General features: G+C 38.6%; 1 protein-coding gene across 4 annotated transcripts in view; it reads right to left on the bottom strand.

The window, feature by feature from the left end:
• Positions 1 to 22,682, bottom strand: part of SPATA6 (spermatogenesis associated 6) — a 118,133-nt gene that overhangs the window by 81,660 nt on the left and 13,791 nt on the right. For 2 of the 4 annotated variants that reach the window (XR_014804811.1, XR_014804812.1), the window contains exons 2-5: positions 15,451 to 15,588; positions 12,811 to 12,859; positions 10,711 to 10,752; positions 9,247 to 9,387 (exon numbers count right to left, since the gene is read on the bottom strand). Coding sequence is in view for 2 of the 4 variants with exons in the window: in XM_021093282.2 (XP_020948941.1) it covers positions 9,247 to 9,371; positions 10,711 to 10,752; positions 12,811 to 12,859; positions 15,451 to 15,588 (354 nt within the window). In the remaining 2 variants the exon portion in view is untranslated. The remainder of the gene's footprint in view (positions 1 to 9,246; positions 9,388 to 10,710; positions 10,753 to 12,810; positions 12,860 to 15,450; positions 15,589 to 22,682) is intronic. The other 2 variants (XM_021093282.2, NM_001177917.1) reach the window with 1 other exon arrangement.

Here is a 22,682-nt window from a genome sequence, read left to right as displayed (position 1 = left end):
TATCAAAAACAGTTTCATTGCTGATGATTCACTTACAAGTGATATCACTTTTACAGAAAAAGAATATTTTTTCATTTTTCAGATATTTCCCTGTCAAATTTTAAAAGATTTTTTAATAGTAATATTAAAGTCCTAAATATATGAAAATACTTAACAGATTCCAGCTCTTTTTAGTTTTACAAATTAAGATATATTTACTACAAAATCAAGAAATATTTTGCATAGTCTCCACATATTAAAAAAAACACAGTTCCTGATTATGTAGTTCTTTTTTTTTTTTTTGTCTTTTTAGGGCCGCACCTGTGGCATAATGGAGGTTCCCAGGCTAGGGGTCTAATTGGAGCTGTAGCCACCAGCCTATGCCAGAGCCACAGCAACGCAGGATCCAAGCCGTGTCTGCGACCTACACCACGGCTCACAGCAATGCTGGATCCTCAACCCACTGAGCGAGCCCAGGGATCGAACCTGCAACCTCATGGTTCCCAGTCAGATTCGTTATCCACTGAGCCACGACGAGACTTCCTTTTTTGTTTGTTTGTTTTTGATTATGTAGTTCTTGAAAATGGAAGAGAGATATGTCTCTGCCAATTCCTCCAGCAATTCTTCCCACAATATAGCTTACATTCAGATCCATGATGAATGAATCTGGCTTCTACTTCTTGTAGCATTTCAATCATCAGCCTTAAACACTGTTTTGATGTAAGTAGAGACAAAGAGTAAAATTCAAAGGAACAGTCACAGAGCACCTAAGAAAACATTTGGACGCACACAAAGCACACGATCACCTAAACATGAAAATGTACGCTACTGCCTGTGCGCAGGGCAGCTTCACTCGAGGATGGTGCAAGTCAGACATCCACCCTCTACAAACCCAGCCTTTGACCTACTAGCTTTAAAGTTTCAAAAATTACACACTACAGAAAAGGTAAATCTGAGTTACCCATAAATTGACTGGATTACTATGTTTCTGCAAACACACTTTTATTAATGATATCCAGAATGATTATTTGTTAGTTATCTACGGCCGCAGAGCATATTACGTAAGCAGTTTAAACATCAGTAAATATTTACTACCTCACGACTTCCTAAGGGTCAGAAATCTGAAAGGGGCTGAGCTAGATGGTTCCAGCTCCAAATCTCTCATGGGATTGCAGTCATGATGCTGTTTGGGCTGCAGTCGTCTGAAGGCTTGGCTGAGGCTGGAGGATCTCTTTCCCGAGAAGGTTCATTCGCACGCTGTTGGCTGGAGGACACAGTTCTTTCCTAACTTCTAGCAAGAGGATTCATCTCCTTAACACATAAACCTCTCCGTGGGCTGCTTGAAAATAACTAGTCTTCCCAAAGAAAAGCGAGGAGGAAGACACCATCCTTTTTAAGACTTCGTCTCGGAAGACTAACGCTATTGCTCCTGTCACATTCAATTCATTAGCATCCCTAAATTCAGCCCACACTCTAGGACAAAGAAATCGGACGACCTTTTTAGTAGAGGGTCATCAAAAATTTGGGGGCTATGTTTTTAACCACCACAGTTCACTCTCTGACCACAAATTACTTGCATTCCTCTCATGTGTAAACTCCACTCATGCCTTAACAAAAGAAAAAAAAAGGGAATAAAAGCTTATATTTTATAAATTTAGCTTGAAATCCAGAATGTTGTCTAAATCAAATCATTAGTCAGCCTTCTCAGGTATGGTTTTTTAAGTATAGTTACTAGAACACACTTCTTTGCAATTAGAAGACCTATGAACTAAAGAACCAAGTTAAGTACCCCACACATACCCAATGTACACACATGCAGCAGGCAGAGGATAATCTCTACAGACATTCCTGTTCAAAATGGGAGAATTTGAGGGGCAAATAGGAATCACTGGTCCACAGCAATTCTGAAATCAGCCAGGAAATTGTTAGAGAGGTTCCTTATTGAGAGGTTTAGTCCTGTTCCTGCTCAGAAATAACCAACCATGGTTCTTGGCTCCACTCTCTGGGCTCCTATTTCCATCGTTTGAATTATCATTCCTTTGCCATGAGAGGTAGACCATGTTTGGAACTGTACACTGTAACAAGCTTGAGTCTCGTCAATAGAATTCTGGGGGTCTGAAAGCCTCTTCATTTTGCAAAGTCACTCCCACATTTCAAATCACACTGATGGTGCATCTCTCAATAAAATGCTCTTAAAAATTTTCTTGGTTCTCATGTGAATTTGATTGGAGTTCACTTTCGTTAGCCACGCTCATCTCTACAGGGCCTCTACTGAGACTGCTGAGGGATAACGCCCTTAAGCATTCTCAAAAATCTGTGTTTAAGCACCACTGTTTACAACTGCCAAGATATGGAAGCAACCTAAGTGTCTATCAACACATGAATGGATAAAGAAGATGTGACACACATAGTGGGATACTACTTGGCCACAAAAAAGAAAGAAATTTTGCCATTTGCAGCAACATGGATGGACTTGGAGGGCATTATGCTATCATTTGGGGGGGCAAATGAGTCAGAAAAAATAACTACTGTATATCACTTATATGTGGAATCTAACAACAAGCTAGCAAATATAACCAAAAAAAAAGCAGACTCAGATACAGAAAACAAACTAGAGGTTACCAGTGGCTGTGGGGAGGGGCAATATGGGAGTAGGAAGTGAGAGGTACAAAGTACTGAGAGCAAGGTAAGCTCAGGGATGTACTGTATCATATGGGAAATACAGCCAATATTTTATAATAATGGTGAAGTAATCTTTAAAAATTCAGTAAAATTCAACATCCACATACGATAAAAACTCTCCAGAAAGTTGGCACAGAAGAAACATATTTCAGCATAATAAAGGTCATATATGACAAACCCAAAGCTAATACCATCCTCAACTGAAAAGTTGAAAGCATTCCCTCTAAGATCAAGAACAAGACAAGAACGCCCACCCTCACCACTTTCAGTCAACATAGTTTTGGAAGTCCTAGTCACAGCAATCAGAGAAGAAAAACAGAAGAAAGAAACCCAAATCGGAAGGAAGAAGTGAAACCACCACTGTTTGCAGATAATATGATATTATACATAGAAAATATTAAAGATGTCATCAAAAAAAAAAACAATTACAGATCACCAATGAATTCAGTACAGTTGCTGAACACAAAATTAATACACAGAAATCTGTAGTATCTCTATATACTAACAATGAACTATGAGAAAGAGAAATTAAGGAATCAATCCCATTTACCGCCACATCAAAAAGAATAAAACACCTAGGAATAAAAACTATCAAAGGAGGTAAAAACTACCAAAGGAGGCAAAAACTGGAACTCTGAAAACTACAAGCCACTCTTGAAAGAAACTGAAGAAAACATAAACAGATATAAAAATAGTGTTCTTAGACTAGAAGAATTAATATTGCTAAAATGATTATACTACTCAAGACAATCTACAGAATCAAGAATCTCTATCAAACCACCAGTGGCATTTTTCACAGAACCAGAGCAAATAACTTTAAAATTTGTACGGAAACTAAATATCTAAAACAATCTTGAGAAAGATTGAACAGAGCTGGAAGAATGTCTCCCTGACTTTGAACTATACCTCAAAGCTATAGTCATCAAAAGAGTATGATATTGGTGCAAAAACAGACAGATAGATCAATGGGAAAGGATACAAAGCCCAGAAATAAACCCATGCACCGATGGTCAATTAATCTATGACAAAGGAGGCAAACGATGGAGAAAAGACAGTCTCTTCAATAAGTACTGCTAGGAAAGCTGGACAGTTACACGTAAAAGAATGAAATTAGAACACACTCTTAACACCATACACAAAATAAACTCAAAATGAAATAAAATCCTAAATATAAAAGCAGATACTATACACCTCTTAGGCAGAACACTCTCTGAGATACACCACAGCAATATCTTTTCAGACCCACATGCTAGAGTAACAAAAATAAAAACAAAAGTAAACAAATGGGACCTGATTAAACTTAAAAGCTTTTGCACAGCAAAGGAAACCATCGACAAAATGAAAAGACAACCCACACAATAGGAGGAAATATTTGCAAATGATGGAACCAACAAGGGTTTAATTTCCAAAATATACATATAACAGCTCATAAAGCATAACATAAAAAAAAGACCAAATAATGGGCTGAAAACGTAAATAGATATTTATCCAAAGACAACATACAGATGGCTAACAGGCACATGAAAAGATGCTCAACATCACTAATTATTAGAGAAACGCAAATAAGAACGACAATGAGGTATCATTTCACATCAGCCAGGGTGGCCATCAACAAAAAAAAGAACAAAATAATACCATTTGCAGCAACATGGATGGAACTAGCGACTCTCATTCTGAGTGAAATAAGTCAGAAAGAGAAAGAGAAATACCATATGATATCACTTATATCTGGAATCTAATATATGGCACAAAGGAACCTTTCCACAGAAAAGAAAATCATGGACTTGGAGAATAAACTTGTGGTTGCCAAGGGGATGGGGGAGGGAGTGGGAGGGACTGGGAGCTTGGGGTAAATAGATGCAGAATGTTGCCTTCGGGATGGATTAGCAATGGGATCCCGCTGTGTAGCACTGGGAGCTCTGTCTAGTCACTTATGATGAAGCATGTAATGTGAGAAAAAAGAAGGTATACATGTATGTGTAACTGGGTCACCATGCTGTGCAGCAGAAAAAAATATAAAGAAATAAAGAAAAATAAAACTTAAAAATATGACCATTAAAAAAAAAGTTTATAAATAATAAATATGGGAGTTCCCCTCGTGGCACAGTGGAAATGAGTCCCACTAGGAACCATGATGTTGCGGGGTTCCATCTCTGGCCTCGATCACCGGGTTAAGGATCTGGCGTTGCTGTGAGCTGTGGTACAGGTTGCGGGCGCAGCTCGGATCCTGCGCTGCTGTGGCTCTGGCATAGGCCTGCCGCTACAACTCCGATTTGACCCCTAGCCTGGGAACCTCCATATGCCTTGGGTGCAGCCTTAAAAAATAAATAAATAAACAAATAAATAAAAAATGAGGAGAGAGTGTGGCAAAAAGGGAATCCTCCTACACCGTTGGTGGGAATGAAAATTAGTGCAGTCACTATGGAGAACAGTATAGAAGTTCCTCCAAGAACTAAAAATAGAGCTCCCTTACGATCCTGCAACCCACTCCTGAGCATGCAGCCAGACAAGATGAAAACTCTAATTCGAAAAGATACATGCACCCCAATGTTCAGAGCACTGTTTACAAGAGCCAAGATATGGAAGCAATGGAAGTATCCATCCACAGGTGAATAAGTACAGAAGATGCCTTGTACATATAGTGGGATATTAACCATACAAACAATGAGGAATTCCCTGGTGGCTCAGTGGGTCAAGGATCTGGCGTCGTCACTGCTGTGGCACGGGTTAGGTTCCTGGCCTAGAACTTCTGCAGGTGCAGCCAAAAACAAACAAACAAACAAAAAAAAACATAAAAAGAATGAAATAATGCCATTTGCAGCAACAGGGATGGACCTAGAGTTTATCCCACTAAGTGAAGTGCGTCAAAGACAAATATCATATGATACCACTTATATATGGAATCTAAAAAATAAAATGATACAATTGAACTTATTTACAAAACAAAAACAGACTCACAGACATAGAAAAGAAACTTAGTGTTACCAAAGGAGAAATTGGGTAGGGGACAAATTTGAGTTTGGGATTAACATACATACACTACTATATATAAAAATAAACAATAAGGACCTGCTATATAGCACAGGGAACTGTATTTAATATCTTATAATAACCTAAAATAGATAAAGGATCTGAAATAGATATACAGATATAGGTGTAACTAAATCACTTTGTATAAAAATTGTATAAAAAATTTAAACATTTTAAAAATTAAATAAAATGTAAAAAATCAAAATAAAACCTATGTTAATTATTTTCTGAGGCACCTTGAATCTTTTGGTGATTTTAATAAGGGATTTTACAGTAATTTCACCATCAGGCCACAATTTCCTGAAAGCGCCCTGGAATGATTTTTGTTCATCAGTCATTCCTTATTTTCAGCATTATTTGCCATTGGGGAAGGCTGAAAATCCTCAAAAAAAAGTAAGTTTCAACTCTTCTTTGTGTTATTAATGGCCTTTATTTTGCTTCTCTCTCTCCTCTCATATTTTGCTTTAAGCAGCACGAAGAAACCAGACAGCCTCTCGAACACCCTGTCTGAAAGTCTCCGTACAAAGACCAGCCATTTCATTACGTATTTTTTCTATATCCCGCACTACTGCTAAACTTCACACCATTACATAACACGGGTCCCTTTTCCCCCTAACTTCCAATAACATTTACCTCACTCTCCTGCAAACACTCATCTGACAGTTTGTTCAAGGCTCTTTGGCTTTCATAAACACTCCAGCAAAGCTGTTCCAAGCTCTGTCCTCTCCAGAGAGTTGCTTGAGTGTCCTACACGTGGCCATTGGCTTCCCCCCAGAGTGAGTGAGAGCAAGGAGGAAGCCACAATGTATCTAATGACCTGGTCCCCAAAGTCGAATACTGTCCCTTCGTCATATTCCATCTGTTAGGGCCACTATGCAGAGTCCACACCTAAAAGGAGCAGAGTTAGCTCTGCCCTTGGAAGAGAAGAGTGTCGAATCATTTGTGGACTGCAGCTCGCTTTACCTCTCCCCACATATTGCCAATCACATAGTAAATACTCATTATTTTAGCTGTTATTTTTACTGATCTTTCAAAACCCATATGTATCCGTTGGGGTTTCAGGAAAACAGATAAGATATATACAGAGAGAGCTTTTTATTTTAAAGAACTGGTGCATGAAACTGTGAGAGTGACAAGCCCATCATCCACAGGGAAAGCTGGCAGGTTGGAAGCTCAGGCCAAGGTGAAACTGCAGTCTTGAGTGTGACATCTGTAAGCAAGCCAGCAGCCTGGAAATGGGGTTTCTATGTTAGAGTCTTGAGGCAGAATTCCTTATTCTTTGAGAAGCTTCCAGTTTTGCTCTTCAGGTCTTCAACTGATTGGATGAGGTCTACCTACGTTACCAAGGGTAATCTCCTACACGTAAAGTCGACCGGGGTACAGGCTAATCACATCAACCAAATACCTTCACGAGACCATCTAGATTAGTGTTGGGCACTAATAACCTAACCGGGCACCATAACCTAACCAAGCTGACACACAAATGTCACCACTATACATCTGAAATGTCAGTTTCCTCTATGAAGTTTACAATAAAGTGTAATTCACTCATTCAATTCAATCAAGAGGCGTTCAGTACCTACTCCATGCAAAAAACTGCGCAGAGTTAAGATCAAAGATGAGAAAGTCACAGGCTGTTTTTATGAAGTTCACATCCTAAAGGAAATACGAACAGCAACACCCGCAGCACCTTGTCGTGACTCCACAGCCGTCATCATGTCACTGATATTTACTGAGCATTCTCTAAGCACCAGGTGCTGCAACTAACCATTTATAAGCTTTTGTTAATCCAGCCAACGATGTTACCTCCACGTTGGAGCGGTTTGCTCAAGTTTACCCAAGTGTCAGTGACAGTGCCAGGATTGACGCCAGATGTGACTTGAATCCTTGCCACAGTGATGCTTTTGGGAAGAAAGTCTAAGACTCAGGCAGATTCTATGCAGAATCACCAGAATTCTGAGGAAGGGTGTATTGCTGTTTGCCAGGACAACAAACTACTGATTAGAGTCTATTGTCCACTCATATTTAAACACAGTGACCAATATAACTGATTTAAATCTACTATTTTGCTGTTCAATTTATTTTTCTACCATGTCTTTTATCTTATTTTCATCTTTTTAGAGCCCTACCCAGAGCATATGGAAGTTCCCAGGGTAGCGGTGGAATGAGAGCTACAGCTGTTGGCCTATGCTATAGCCACAGCAATGCAGGACACAAGCCCAATCTGCGACCTACACCACAGCTCACAGCCATGCCAGATCCTTAACCCGCTGAGCAAGGCCAGGGATGGAACCCAAATCCTCACGGATACTAGTTAGGTTCATTACCGCTGAACCACAACGGGAACTCCCTAAAACATTCTTTGAAGACATTTTTGTCTAATAGACAATGAAAATATCCCAAGGGAGGTATATTTTAATAGATTTTCTAGTCCCCGTCTATACTTTCAGCATGCTGAAATTTACAACTCCTAGGATACAATGAACCATAAGCCTAGACCTACAGGAAAAATTACTTAACTCACAATATTGGCTCATCTATCACCCCAATTTCCTTATTTAGACCACTTTAATATTTTATCAAGTTAATAAAAAATATTCCAAATAATTTCAATCTAGACAACTTTTACTTTTTTCTTCTTTGAAACAGCAAAGGCTTCACTAAATCTAAATGGAGGGCATTTTCAGGAATAGAAATATCATTAAATCACCCAATAAAAATTGAAGAAGTTGGAGGAAAAGATGCATCAACTATAACAATGCGTCTTTCTCTTTTAAGCGTAAGAATGCGTATTTCCATTACATGAACATATAATAATTATTCTATCTAAACTCCTACTAGTGGACATTTCAATTATACCCATTTTTCTTTATTATGAGCAATGCTACAAATGAACATTCCAAAAAAGGCTCTCAGTACACCAGACAGAATATATCTCAAAGACATATATATATACCTAGAAGGTCACAGGCTATGAGAATCTTCGCCTTCAATAGATAATTCTGAATTGTGGTTGTTCCAGTTTACATGGTATAATGACATACAAAAGTTTCCATTTTTCCACACTTTGATATTTGTCATTTTTATTCAATTTTACCAGTCTTATGGCTATAAAAATGACATCACCTGATTGTTTTAATTTGCATTAAAAAATCACCCGATTGTATTAATTTGAATTTTCCTAAATGCTAGTGGGAATGTACACCTTTTCACATGTACACTGGTCATTCCTTTGAGAGAAAAATATAGAGAAGAGAGACAAAGAGACAGATAGGGACAGTGGGGAGGGGAGAAAAGGGGGCGAAGGAGAGGAGAGAAATCCAAGGACTTTTAGTCAAAATAATACTTGTTAGTTTTGGAAGGTAGATGCATGCATTTTGGTAAATTATTTTCATTGAGAATTTCAGTATGTTGAAAATAATAATAAAGCAATGATGTTTTACACCAAATTAAACTCTGACTTAGTTTTTCACATTTCAGGTACCGAGGACTATGTGGTGGGTGTTGACCGTGACCCTGCATCACAGCTTGATTTAAAAAACAGTAAGCACTCACTCGAAGGCCAGAAATCCTCCTCATGGTAACCTGGCGGTTTGAATCGTGGTGTCCAGAAATTTGATTTGGACCCGGGAACATGAAATCTCGTGTGTTCTCATCATAGGTCGACAGTGTTTCACCCACTACAAGAAAGATACCCTATGATTCAAATTATAACAAAATACGCTATTTAGAAACAATATCAAGTATAACTATATAATGCCTGATGCCTTACTGAAATACCTGCTTCAGGGCCATGTTTTTAAAATTTTTTTCTATGAAGGGAAAGTTAAAGTTATATTAAATGAGTTAACACATTTCCATATTCAGAAACGTCATGCAAATTACTAAATCTCTCTTCCCTTTTCATAGAAAGGGAATATTCCTGTCAATTTTATAAATACCTTTGAGTTCCTAGAAAAGAACGTCCTTTTAAACATATCAAACTGATGGAGTTCCCATCGTGGCTCAGGGGAAACAAATCTGACTAGCAGCCATGAGGCTGCAGGTTTGATCCCTGGCCTCATTCAGTGGGTTAAGGATCCAGTGTTGCCGTGAACTGTGGTGTAGGTAGCAGACACCGCTCAATCTGGCATTGCTGTGGCTTTGGTGTAGGCTGGCAGATGCAGCTCCGATTCGACCCCTAGCCTGGGAACCTCTATATGCAATGGGTGAGGCCCTAAAGAGACTAAATAAATAAATAAATAAATACATAAATAAACAAACAAACATATCGAACTGCCATAACATTTACAAATCTAAAACTTAATTACCATCTCCACAATTTTTTTCTATCTTCCATTCTTTTCTCCCTGCCATTATTAGATACTGGGTAACATGTTGGGGAAAAAAGTAGACATTTTTTAAAATTTGTGGTTATATATATGTGTGTGTGTGTGTGTGAGAGAGAGATATTCAAAATTTTTAGACTACAAGCTTTCAACAAAATATAGATCCCCATTTCTCAGGTAAAATAAGGATTTAAGATAGATTGCTTGTATAATCACAGAAATCAATAATAGAAATAAAACTATCCTTTAGGCTTTATTTAACTCTCCCTATGGCAAGGATCTGTACTATTTATTAAATAGGTATAGTTTTAATTCCCTTACATTCCCAATAAACATCAATATACAAGAACAAAGACAATGAACTACTTTATCAGCAAAAGCATATTGTCTTAGAAAAATCACAAAAACTTAAAAGCCAGTTTTTATGAACATCACAAAACAAGCTAGGATATCAGGTTATTTTCCACTTTCAATTAGAACTATTTAATTTTTGAACAATATGTTCAAATATGACTTATGTCAAACTTTCTGTATATATTATTTTGGCCTACCAACATTTTCCACATAGTAGACCAATGCTAGAAATCAGCATTGCTCTTAATCTGGGAAGAATGGGAAAAGAGATTTTTAAAAAGCATTTCATTGAAATGAGTTCACATGTCAATCATCTTATCAAAATACAATACAGTACCTGGTGGAACAAGCTGAATCAACTCAAACAATGCTGTATCATCTGAAAGTTTAAAGAAAAATTTCCTTAAATAAACAAATTAAAAATAACTACCACAGAAGTACCTAAAAATCAAAGTAGGGAGTTCCCGTCATGTCTCAGTGAGTTACAAACCCAACCAGCATCCATGAGGATGCAAGTTCAATCCCTGGCCTCGCTCAGTGGATTAAGGATCCCGCATTGCTGTGGCTATAGCTCTAATTCAATTTGACCCCTAGCCTGGACTTCCACATGCTGCAGGTGTGGCTCTTCAAAAAAAAAAAAAAAAAAAAAGCCTTTTTCAATTAAAAGACATGCCAAAATATTTGCAGTGAAACAATACACAGAATTTCCTTTTAAATGGTCCAATATTTTTTAAGTGGCAAGGTAAACACCTAATACAATTGGCCAAATGCTGAAAACTGCTGAGGTTGATAGGTATATGGGATTTCATCTTTCTACCTTTTCTACTTTTAGCATGTTTTCAATTTTTCATATTAATCAGGTTAGGGGACAACAGAAAAACTGCAAAACTGAATGGATAGGTAAAAAGAAAAATGGGCCCAAAGCTCTCAAAAAAGGTCAGGAACAAAGACTGCTATGGAAGCCACCAGAAGATAGGTAAACAGGAAGCCAAGTCTTTGGAGAGTATCACGTAAAAGGAGAGAGCAGAAACTAAGTATGAAAAAGATCAGCAGTTCCTGCTCTGGTGCAGTGGGTTAAGAATCCAACTGCAGCAGCTTGGGTGGCTGTAGAGGCACAGGTTCGATACCCAGCCCAGCACAATGGGTTAAAGAATCCAGCATTGCCAGAGCTGTGGCTCAGATTCAATCCCTGGCAAAAAGGAAAAATTATGTTCTTTTAACAGAGAAATTTCAGAATGATGAAATAATTATCTTCATATTCTCTAAGATACACAATTTCCCAGATACTAAACAAGATGTTCAAGAAAATTAAAAGTCAGTCACCCTCTGGCACCAAGTTACCACCTAGCTAGTCTGCCACAGAGGAAAACAGAATACCAAGTGCAAGAACAGCTGTAAAAAAATAAATCAGATGTTGACAATGGCCATATAGAGTTCTTTAAACTATTAGCTCCCTCAAGGCAAGACAATGAGCTGGCCCTGTTTCTACCTGCAGGCCCAGATTCTAGCACAGTGCCAGGCTCCATGCTTCTACATTGCTAGAGTCCCAGTGGGGCACAGAGGGCAAAGGTGTGGAAGGGACAGTTGACACTGATGATCCTGAATATTGTTGGCATTTTGAGCCACAGTTATATATTAGACCAACCTGGTGACCCCCAATCCCTCTCTAATTACAAGGATAAATAACAGGGCTTTTCATTCCATACCTAGGGCCTGAATAACATTCCTAAGTGTTTACCTTTGCACTACTGTTCTCACAAACAGCAGGATATTTTTATAGCTGATTCCTAGTACTTTGAAGAATTTGCTAATTATCCACAGCCTTGAGAATGTCACTTTCAAATAGTTCATTAACGTATTGAATGTAATACAAAATGCCAGAGCATATATGTATGTTAAGCTACTCCTACTTCAGTCCTCTGATATGGACTTCTTGATGTACAACACAAGGAGGCTAAAGAAATATTTCTGTTTGCAGGGCCAAGTCCCATCTAACATGAGTCTCAATCCTTCCACCATTAATAGCCTGTATCATTTTAATCAATAAAAAGTTCAAATGTCTTTTTGTTATTCACAGATTAAACACAGAAAAAGGAAAAATTCCCTTTCTGCAGCACATGTATTTTTTTATTATTTCCAGGTAGATTCTGAAATTCTAAAAAAGTGTAAAAAAAAAAGTCTGACCTCAAGATTTTTGAAATTCTTCTTAGACTGGTTTTTACATTTATCTAATTTAGGATTAAAGAGTATAATTCTAAAATCTCTTAGTGGAGTTCCCTTGTTGTGCAGTGGGTTAAGGAAACAGCCGGGTCACTGCAGCACTTAGGTTGCGGCTGTGGCACAGGTTCGATCCCTGGCCTGGGAACATCCACATGCTGCAGGCATGGCCAAAAAAATAAAATCCCTTACAATCGGGAATTAAAAGTTAAAAACTTACATTCAAGCTGTGCAACCACATCTCCAGGATCTACTGCTTCAGGGAACACCTACAGTGAGAAAAGGTAGAAGGAAGCAGGATAGAGAAGGGAAAGGAAGAGAGAGACATATATGAAAGAGCCTCTGTGTTTTCCTTCTCATTCCCAAAATACTCCTTTCTCAACCAAAGAACCTTGGACATAATTGAGAACTGTCACTTCCTCTCTGTTTCCCATGATTGCTGTGCAAGATTTTACAAACAAACACTACAGCTGGCTCTGCCTCCTTCTCCAATTTCACCTGCAAGCACTCTTCCCTGTGCTTGTTACCATGGTCATACTTCTTGGTATTCCTCCAGCTCATCAAGCTTATTTCCCAATAAGACACCTTCATTATTTTTTAATGTTTTTATTTTTATTTTTTGCAAATAAACAAAGTCGTTATTACAGGAAAGCAAACAGCTCCCAGGACAGCTGGGAGGGGGGAGAAGAGCCCCCGTCTCTATTGTCCTATAGGGGTTTTTATCCCTTAAAGATGGGGGTTACCAACATGGGTCCAGAAAGATGTGGTTTTCTCCCATTGGCCTTGCCCAGTTACCTATATCAGTCCTTGTCCAAGAGAGGTCTCAGGGGTGGGAATGTCCCTAGGTCTCAAGGTGTCTCTGCCCTTCTCTTCCTGTAGACTGAGTCACGGGGGTTAGAGATTAATATTCAGCTGGGCGTAGGTACACTCCCTAGAGTAAACAAGGCCTGTGGAGATGTTACTCCCTGGAGCCCTTAAGCCACAAAAGTTAATCAATAGCCACATCAAAGACCGCATCCAAGCCCATGCTCCTACGCTGACCACCGGAGTTAGTATTCTGCCTCAACACCCCCCCGCCAGAGTTGGAAACTCTAACTGTGGTGGGGGGGGGAAGGGGCAACGCGCTTCCTGCTGAAAAGGGGTGTCATTAAGGGAGTAAGACACCTTTGTATTTGCTGTTCCTCTGCTCAGAAAGGAATGCTTTTACCCTAGACCTTCAGATAACTGATACTGTCTCACAACTGCTTTCTCTGACCACCCTTTAAAACAGACAATCCTCCTAATCCCTCTGCTTTACCCTCCCTTTATTCTCTTCATGACACCTACGATCTAAAATTACATACTCATGCATTTACTTGATTATTGTCCGTTTCTTCTATTAAAATAAAAGCTCTCAAAGGGGCAAAATGTTTGTCTTGTTTACCCAGTGCCTCGAACAGTTCACGGACTAAAGCAGGTACTCAGTGATTATTTGTAGAAAGAAAAGGAAAAGGAGTTCCCATGTAGCTCAGGGGTTACAAACCTCACTAGTATCCATGAGGATGGGGGTTGATCCCTGGCCTCACTCAGTAGGTTGGCATTGCCGTGAGCTGCAGTATGTGTAGGTTGCAGACATGGCTGGGATCCCACATGCTGTGGCTGTGGCTGGCAGCTACAGCTCTGATTCAACCCCTAGCCTGGGAACTTTGGGGTATAGCCCTAAAAGGCAAAAAAGGAGGGAGCAGGAAGGAAGGAGGGAGGTAAACCAAGAAAGAGGGAAAGAAAAAAAGTGAGAAATATAACTGGTAATAATTAACCCAAAGCATCAGTCTCAGAGAAAAAAGACACCTATAGAAAGAAGTACCACAAGACAGCCATAAGTAAAACATGACCTCTTCTTACTTATTAATATCCCCCCTTCTCTCTTTCTTATAAAAATGATTACTTAGAATTCAAGGTGCTATTATTTTTTTTTTTTTTTTGGTCTTTTTTCCTTTTTCGAGGGCCAATCCCGCGGCATATGGAAGTTCCCAGGCTAGGGGTTGAATCGGAGCTGTAGCCACCGGCCTACAAGAGGGCCACAGCAACGTGGGATCAGAGCCGCATCTGCAACTTATACCACAGCTCATGGCAACACCGGATCCTCAACCCACTGAGTGAGGCCAGGGATCGAACCCTCAACCTCATGGTTCCTAGTCGGATTCGTTAACCACTGAGCCACAACAGGAACTCCTCAAGGTGCTATAGTCTACATAAAGCCCACTAAGACAATTTTAAAAGTAAACTGATCCATATGAAAAGAGGCAACTAATTAATGTATAATATAATGCATATTTATTTTCAAGCCTCTATATTTAAGTTGAAAATCTCCTTCTGGGGAGTTCCCATTGTGGCTCAGCAGGTTACAAACATGACTAGTATCCACAAGGGCATGGGTTTGATCCCTGGCCTTGATCAGTGGGTTAAGGATCCAGTGGTGCCGTGAGCTCTGGCGTAGGTCACAGATGCAGCTCAGATCTGGTGTTACTGCGGCTGTGGTGTAGGCTGGCAGCTGCAACTCCAATTTGACCTCTCGCCTGGCAACTTCCATACATCACAGGTATGGCCATAAAAAGCAAAAAAAAAAAAAAAAAAAAAAAAAAAAAAGAAAGAAAGAAAAGAAAATCTCCTTCTGAATTATCAACAATAATATGTGTTACTCAAAATGTGGAACCACTTTGACTTTTCCTTTTTTTTTTTTTCTTGGCTGCACCCACGGCATGCAGAAGTTGCCAGGCCAGAGTTCGAACAGCAGTGGCAATGCTGGATCTTTAAGCCTCTAGGCCACCAGGAAACTCCTGATGCTTCATTGGGTAACACTGGGCTGGATATGCGAACCCACCTTTTCAAACACCATTCTGGCATTGAAGACCAGTGGGAAGTTGGCTGGGACACATTGTGTCTTTTTGTACTGGCCGAACACACAGATGCTAAGATAGATGTCCTCCTTGTCTTTCAGCACCACTCCTGGGCAAGTTACCTGGAAGATATTAGACAGACGGACGTGACTGCTTCATGAATTCCCCGAACGAGCCTACTAAAATAACGTACCAAACATTGCATAAAAACACTAGTCTGCTAATAAAAATATGCACAAGTAAAAAAAAAAAAAAAAAAAAAAAAAGAGAGAGAGAGAGAGAGATTCTAATGTTTACAGAGTTAAAAGAAATGCCTTTATAACTTCCATCCCTCTGAGAAATCTATGATTTTCCACTTGGTTATTTGTGCCACATTTTGAACACTACGTACTGGCTCCTGGGACAGACACTAACAGTTTTTTAAACAGTCAGCCTTAGGCTCCCACTGTATGTAGAATGCTGACATAAACTTATTCAGCATCATTTAATCACAAAGGATTAAGACTCAGCAGAAATAAAACACTACACTAGAGGACAAAAAAAAAAAAAAAAAAAAAAAATCCAGAAAAGCACAAAGACCTGTTTCAACCTAAATAGCAGCCCACACACATCCTCACGATGGGAAGAAAAAAAAATACATATATATATATATGACAAACTTTCAAAGCAAGTGAATTGCAAGTTTCAAGCCCAATAAGTATTTTTAATATAAAACTGCACTTAACTATTCTCATGACTGACACAAAGTATAGGTATAAAATGTGGGTTTTCTAAGAAATACATAGCACAGTCTCTCCAGTTCCGCCGTATTTCATTAGCAGTGATCAATCATACCCTGACTAGGATATGAAAGATTCTCTATCATTTGAATCCAACCTATCACAGAGCAAATATGACTCAACACCTCCTAAAAATACAAGCAAAGTATATTTGTTATTGTTTTCTAAACACACACGTTGCTTTCTTGCCTCACATTCTTCCACTCTCTTATTACTACTCAGTACTATTCCAGTCCGTCTCTCCTCATCTCCTTCCACCACTTCCCAAGGCTTACATTAGCTGCCACCCCATATATAAAACTTCCCATGACTGGAGTTCCCGTCGTGGCTCAACGGCTAAAGAACCTGACTAGTATCCATGAGGATGCAGGTTCAATCCCTGGTCTTGCTCAGTGGGTTAAGGATCTGGTGTTGCCATGAACTGTGGTGCAGGTTGCAGACGTGGCTCAGATCTCAAGTTGCTGTGGCTGTGGTGTAGGCCGGCAGCTACAGCTCCGACTCAACCCCTGCCCCGAGAACCTCCATATGCCACAGGTGTGGCACTAAAAAGACAAAAACAAAACAAAACAAAACAAAAGTAATTTACCAGCTATCACTATTCAATTCAATCTACTTTAAACATTTACTGTGAATTTATTATAGTCAAGTAAATAGGTTTTAGATTCTCATGGCATTTTATAGTTCTCTTCAGGCCCTAATTATTTTCTCCATGCATTTTAATTAAGTGGGTACATCTCACCTCTTTTATTGATTATAAATTCCCTGAGAATAGAAATTCTAATTTCCTCATCAATGTACCCAAAACACAAACTTGAAGTATTAAGAAGCAGCTTAGAAATTATCTGGTACAGCTTCAGATTATTTATATAGGAAAATAAAAGTAAAGGTGATTTGCCTACTTAAAGTCACCCAATAAATGAGTCAATACAATACATTCAAAGTGCTTGGAACGGTGCCTGACAGTGCATTCGATGAATACTAGCTATAGTTATTATTAGACTAAAAACCACTATCATCTCCCATCTTCATATAGACTACTGCACTGAACGCACACCAAGACTTCATGTCCCCTTTGTACGCAGCAGTCAGGATCATTTTCCATGCCAGCTATTCGGACTCCATTTACCACTTTCTTATTCTACTTTCTATTTGTGTCCCAACATATTCACTATTTGTAAAGTCAAAGTCTTCAGTAAATTTCATTCTACCCATCCGCTTCATTTTCTACTCTGATTCATGAAAACCAAACCTGGTAGAGTCCCTCTAAATCCACATTATGCCTACAGATGTGACTGGTCCAAATCGAGAGAGACCGTAAGTGTAAAATACAAGATTCTGAAGATTTCTGAAGACTGTTGAAAAAGATTTTTAAAGACTTTTTACAAAAAAAACTGTGAAAAAGCTCATTGAAAACTTTTAAATTAATTACATGTTGAAAGGATAATACTTTGAAAATACTGATTTAAAATTACTGTTAAAATTAATTTTATCACTTTTAATTTTTTAATGTAGCTAGTAAAAATTTTAAACTCCATCTTTGGCTCAGTTTTGGCTCAAATTACATTTCTATTACACATCACAGATCTAATTGTCTTCAGTGGCAATTACTGAGACTCTTTCCAATTTGTAATGAATGTAGGAAGACATAACATTTTTTCTCATCCACAATTCTACAGCTTCTACCATTCTTTAAAGGAATACCATGGAACATTTCAAAAAGGCCACAAGAAAAGGGGGATTAAAGAAAATCCAATCGAACAAATAGAAAATAAAGAGCAAAGGAGCTGACTTAAACCAGCATATGGACAATTACATGAATATAAATATCCTAAGTATTGTAATCAAAAGATAGAAATTATCAAATTGGATAAAAAAGCAAGACATGATATGCTTATTTGCAAAGAAAAAATTTTTTAAAGATTAAGACACATATAGAAAAAGTACTTTTAGAATAGTGGAGTAAATATCTCAAAAATAAGCCCCTCCACAGAGGATCTGAACAGACATTTTTCCGAAGAAGATATACGTATAGCCAACGAGCACATGAAAAGATGCTCCACATCACTAAGCGTCGGGGGAAATGCAAGTCAAAACCACAGTGAGGTACTACCTCCAACGTGACAAAATTGGCTATTCTCAAAATGACCAGAAACAAGTGTTGGTGGGGATGTAGAAAAAGGGACTCCTCAGGCATTGTTGGCAGGAATATAAATTGGTGCAGCCACTGGGGCAAACAGCATTCTGGAAGTCCCTCACAAAACTAACAGAGGATCCAACGATTCCACTTCTAAGTATTTCTCTGAAGAAAATGAAGACACTAATTTCAAAAGATGTATGTACCATGGTCATTGCAGCCCTACGTACAATAGCCAAGGTATGGAAGCGACCTAACTGTCCAAAAATAGATGAATGGATAAAGAAGGTGTGATACATACTAGAATATAACTTGGCCATAAAAAAAAAAAAGACATATTGCCATTTTCAACAACATGGATGGACGTAAAGGGTACTGCGCCAAGTGAAATAAGTCGGATAGAAAAAGACAAAAACATAAAATTTCACTTAATATGTGAAATCTAAAAAACAAATGAACAAACAAAATAGAAACAGACTCACAGATACGAAGAACAAACTGGGAGTTTCAGGGGTGGGTGGCAGGATGCAGACAAAGTGGATAAAGGGCTCTAAGAGGTACAAACCTCCAGCTATTAGGTAAATAAGAAATGGAATTAATATACAACATCGAGAATATATTCAATAATATTGTAATAATTCCGTGTGGAGACAGATAGTAACTAGACTTCTCATTATGAAACATTTTATAATGTATAAATATATGGAATCCGTATGTTGTACACCAGAAACCAATATAACACTGGATGTCAATTATAATTCTATAAAAAAAATTGTTGTGACAAACGGTGAACAATGAATAAGATTCCTAAATAGGACATTATTGCCATACAAATGCTTAATTTATTGTGTGGGGGAACTGCATTATAATTTATGCAGCAGAATGTTCCTAGGAGTTTTATACTGAAATATTTAGTGTCTGAATGTAAATAATTTACTTTCAAATAATTCATCAAGGAGTTCCCTTCATGGCTCAGTGGAAACGAACCCGACCAGCAACTATGAGGTTGCGGGTTTGATCCCTGGCTTCGCTCAGTGGGTTAAGGATCTGGCATTACCGTGAGCTGTGATGTAGGTCACAGACATGGCTCGGATCCTACGTTGCTGTGGCTCTGGTGTAGGCCAGCAGCTACAGCTCCAATTCGACCCCTAGCCTGGGAACCTCTATATGCCGTGAGTGCAGCCCTAAAAAGCAAAAGCAAAACAACAACAACAAATAATTCATCAATACATTTGTATGTTTATATCTATACTTATAGAGATAAATCAGATGTGAAACAAGCAAAAAAATCAGCCCATCTGTAAAGGCAATGAGAATATTACCAAAGCTGTCAAAATCAACGTTTTAGAGCTCTGGAAATTAACCAGAAGTTTGCAACAATCTAAAGAGCACTTTTTCAAGAAAAAAAGCTGAATTTTGGTAAAAACAATGATATTGTGTTTAATATACTTTATTCCCCAAATCCTCCACTCAGGTCTGCTAGAGCCTTGAAAACCAAAACACTTATAATCATGGTAGCCATGAAAACTAGTAGCCTCACAGCCGCAGTAGGAAATCAGGTTTAGAGCTACCTAAAAGCCCCATCCCCAGGGAACTGTCATTATCTGACCTGTCTGACAATACCCTAGAAACCCCCTTTCGCAGGGCTTCTCTTTATTTGTCTTGAATCCCTGCTTAGTCACAACAAACATCCTTCACCTGAAAGGTGTTTGTCAAAAACAATAAGCAGCTCTTGTTTAACAACACGGATGCATGAGGCAGTGATCACAATTACAGCAAACAATGAGTGAACAAAATACTTAAAAGGCAAAGCTGGAGAATCTGAATCGTGTGTGTGTGTGTGTGTGTGTGTGTGTGTGTGTGTGTGTGTGTGTGTGTGTTGGGGGGGGGGAGCAATCTTTGACAAGTTATGATATATTCTTGGCAATTTAGAAGGTCATGCACTCACACAAGGCTATGCACATGCCCAGAGAGAAACCCTGATCTCTCACCTCTGGCTGATCTTGAAGCTTAGAAAATGCTGGAAGTGGGGAGTTCCCACTGTGGCTCAGCAGGTTGCGAACCCGACTAGTATACATGAGGACAGGGGTTCAATCCCTGGCCTCAATCAGTGGGTTAAGGATCCGGCACTGTCATGAGCTGTAGTGTAGACCACAGACACAGCTCAGATAGTGTTGCTGTGACTGTGGTGTAGGCTGGCAGCTGCAGCTCTGGTTCAACCCCTAGCCTGGGAACTTCCATGTGCCATGGGTGCAAGCCTCAAAAAAAAAAAAAAAATGCTGGCAGTAAAGACTAAGACAGATTATAAACTCCCTTCAGGGCATGGAAAGCCTTTCCCAACATGCAACAGAGATACTTGGCAAAAGCAGGGGGACTCACTGGTTCAAGGCATTTAAGGAAATACAAGTCTAGTCATTAGAGGGCCATGAAGCTAACTGAGCAGAGACTTCAGTGGCCACACACAACAAAGACAGACTTTACAGAATACAGACCTCAGCTCAAGAAAGTAACTAAACCAATGAAAAGCAGCAACAACAACAGACAACAAAACAAAACAAACACACACACACAAAACCAGTAAACCCTGGGAAATGGGGGGGGTATGATTTACACAGTTCCACATTATGTTATTTAAAATGTCCAGTTTTCAACAAAAATTATGACATGTAAAGAAACTAGAGCATGACCTAAACACAGGAGAGAAGGCGGTCAATAGAACTGTCCCTGAAGAAGTCCAGAAGTTGGGATTACTACACAAAGTCTTTCAATTATCTATTTTATGCACATGAAAAAACAGAACACCAGTAAGGGAACTATATAGGTAAATCTAAGGCAGAATAAATATCTTTTTCCTCTCGTTTATCCATTCTTATTTAAAATAAAATTGCATAAGGCAGCAACAATTATTAAACTGTACTGATAATTTCATATATATATAAATAATCACCTGAAAAAATAAAGATATCATCTGTATAATAAAATTATAAAGAAGAGGAGAGAAAATAGAAACAAATAAAAGCAAAAGTTTTATGTATTATTCAAATTAAACTGGTAGTAATCCGTACTAGATTGTTCTAAATTAGGATGTTAATTGTGTACCCCAGAACAACTTATAACTCAATTGTAAATTAACTATACTTCCACAGAAAATTTTAAAAATTAAAATTAGGAGTTCCCGTCGTGGCGCAGTGGTTAATGAATCCGACTAGGAACCATGAGGTTGCGGGTTCGGTCCCTGCCCTTGCTCAGTGGGTTAAGGGTCCGGCGTTGCCGTGAGCTGTGGTGTAGGTCGCAGACGCGGCTCGGATCCCGCATTGCTGTTGGTCTGGCCTAGGCTGGCGGCTGCGGCTCCGACTGCACCCCTAGCCTGGGAACCTCCATATGCCGCGGGAGCGGCCCAAGAAATAGCAAAAAGACAAAAAAAAAAAAAAATTTAAATTAAAAAGAAAGAAAATAACTCAAAAAATATGGTAATAGAAACAAGGGAATTGAAATGGTATACTAGATAATAGTTAACAGAAGAAGTCACTAATACAGAAACAGAGAAACAAAAACACATCGAGGGAGAAAAGACAGAAAAAAACAGCAAAATGAGAGAGGTAAACCCTACCTTATCTGTGATTACACTAAAGGTAAATTGACTAAACACGCCAATCAAAAGGTAGAGTTTGGCAGAATACATTTAAAACAATAATCCAACTATGTGTTGTCTGTAAGGGACACACTTTACATTCAAAGACACAAATGAGCTGATAGTAAAAGAATGAGAAAAAATGAACTATGCAAGCAATAGACAAAGGAGAGGTGCAATGGTTATACTAACATCAGACAAACTAAAAATTAAAACAAAAATTGATTCCAGAAACAAAGATATTTTATAATGACAACAATTAAAAACATAGGTAAGAAGTATATTTCAAAAAGACACAACAATATAAAACATATGCACTTAACAGAGTCCCAAAAATACATGATACAAAAACAAATAGGCATCTCTCACAAGAAGATTAATAAATGGCTAAAAAGCACACAAAAACATGCTCAGCAAAATTAGTCACTAGGGAAATACAAATCAAAGTCACAACGAGGGACTCTTTACACTCACTAGGATCGCTACCAGTAAAATGATGGACAAAACAAGTGCTGGAAAGGATGCCAAAAAAACCCTGGAAAACAAGAATCCTCATACTGTGCCAATGGAAACATAAAATAGCCACTGAGGTAAAGAGTTTGGTAGTTCCTCAAAAAAATTAAACAGTTACCATGAATTCAGCAACTTGCTAGGTATACACCCAACAGGACT

This window comes from Sus scrofa, chromosome 6, assembly GCF_054392235.1.
Source record: "Sus scrofa isolate SSC_HxYL_T2T_F1_AM1 chromosome 6, Sscrofa_HxYL_maternal_Yorkshire_Landrace_v2.0, whole genome shotgun sequence".
Taxonomy (NCBI): domain Eukaryota; kingdom Metazoa; phylum Chordata; class Mammalia; order Artiodactyla; family Suidae; genus Sus; species Sus scrofa.
Note: the sequence above shows the minus strand (reverse complement) of the source record. Positions and strands in the feature narration are given on the sequence as shown.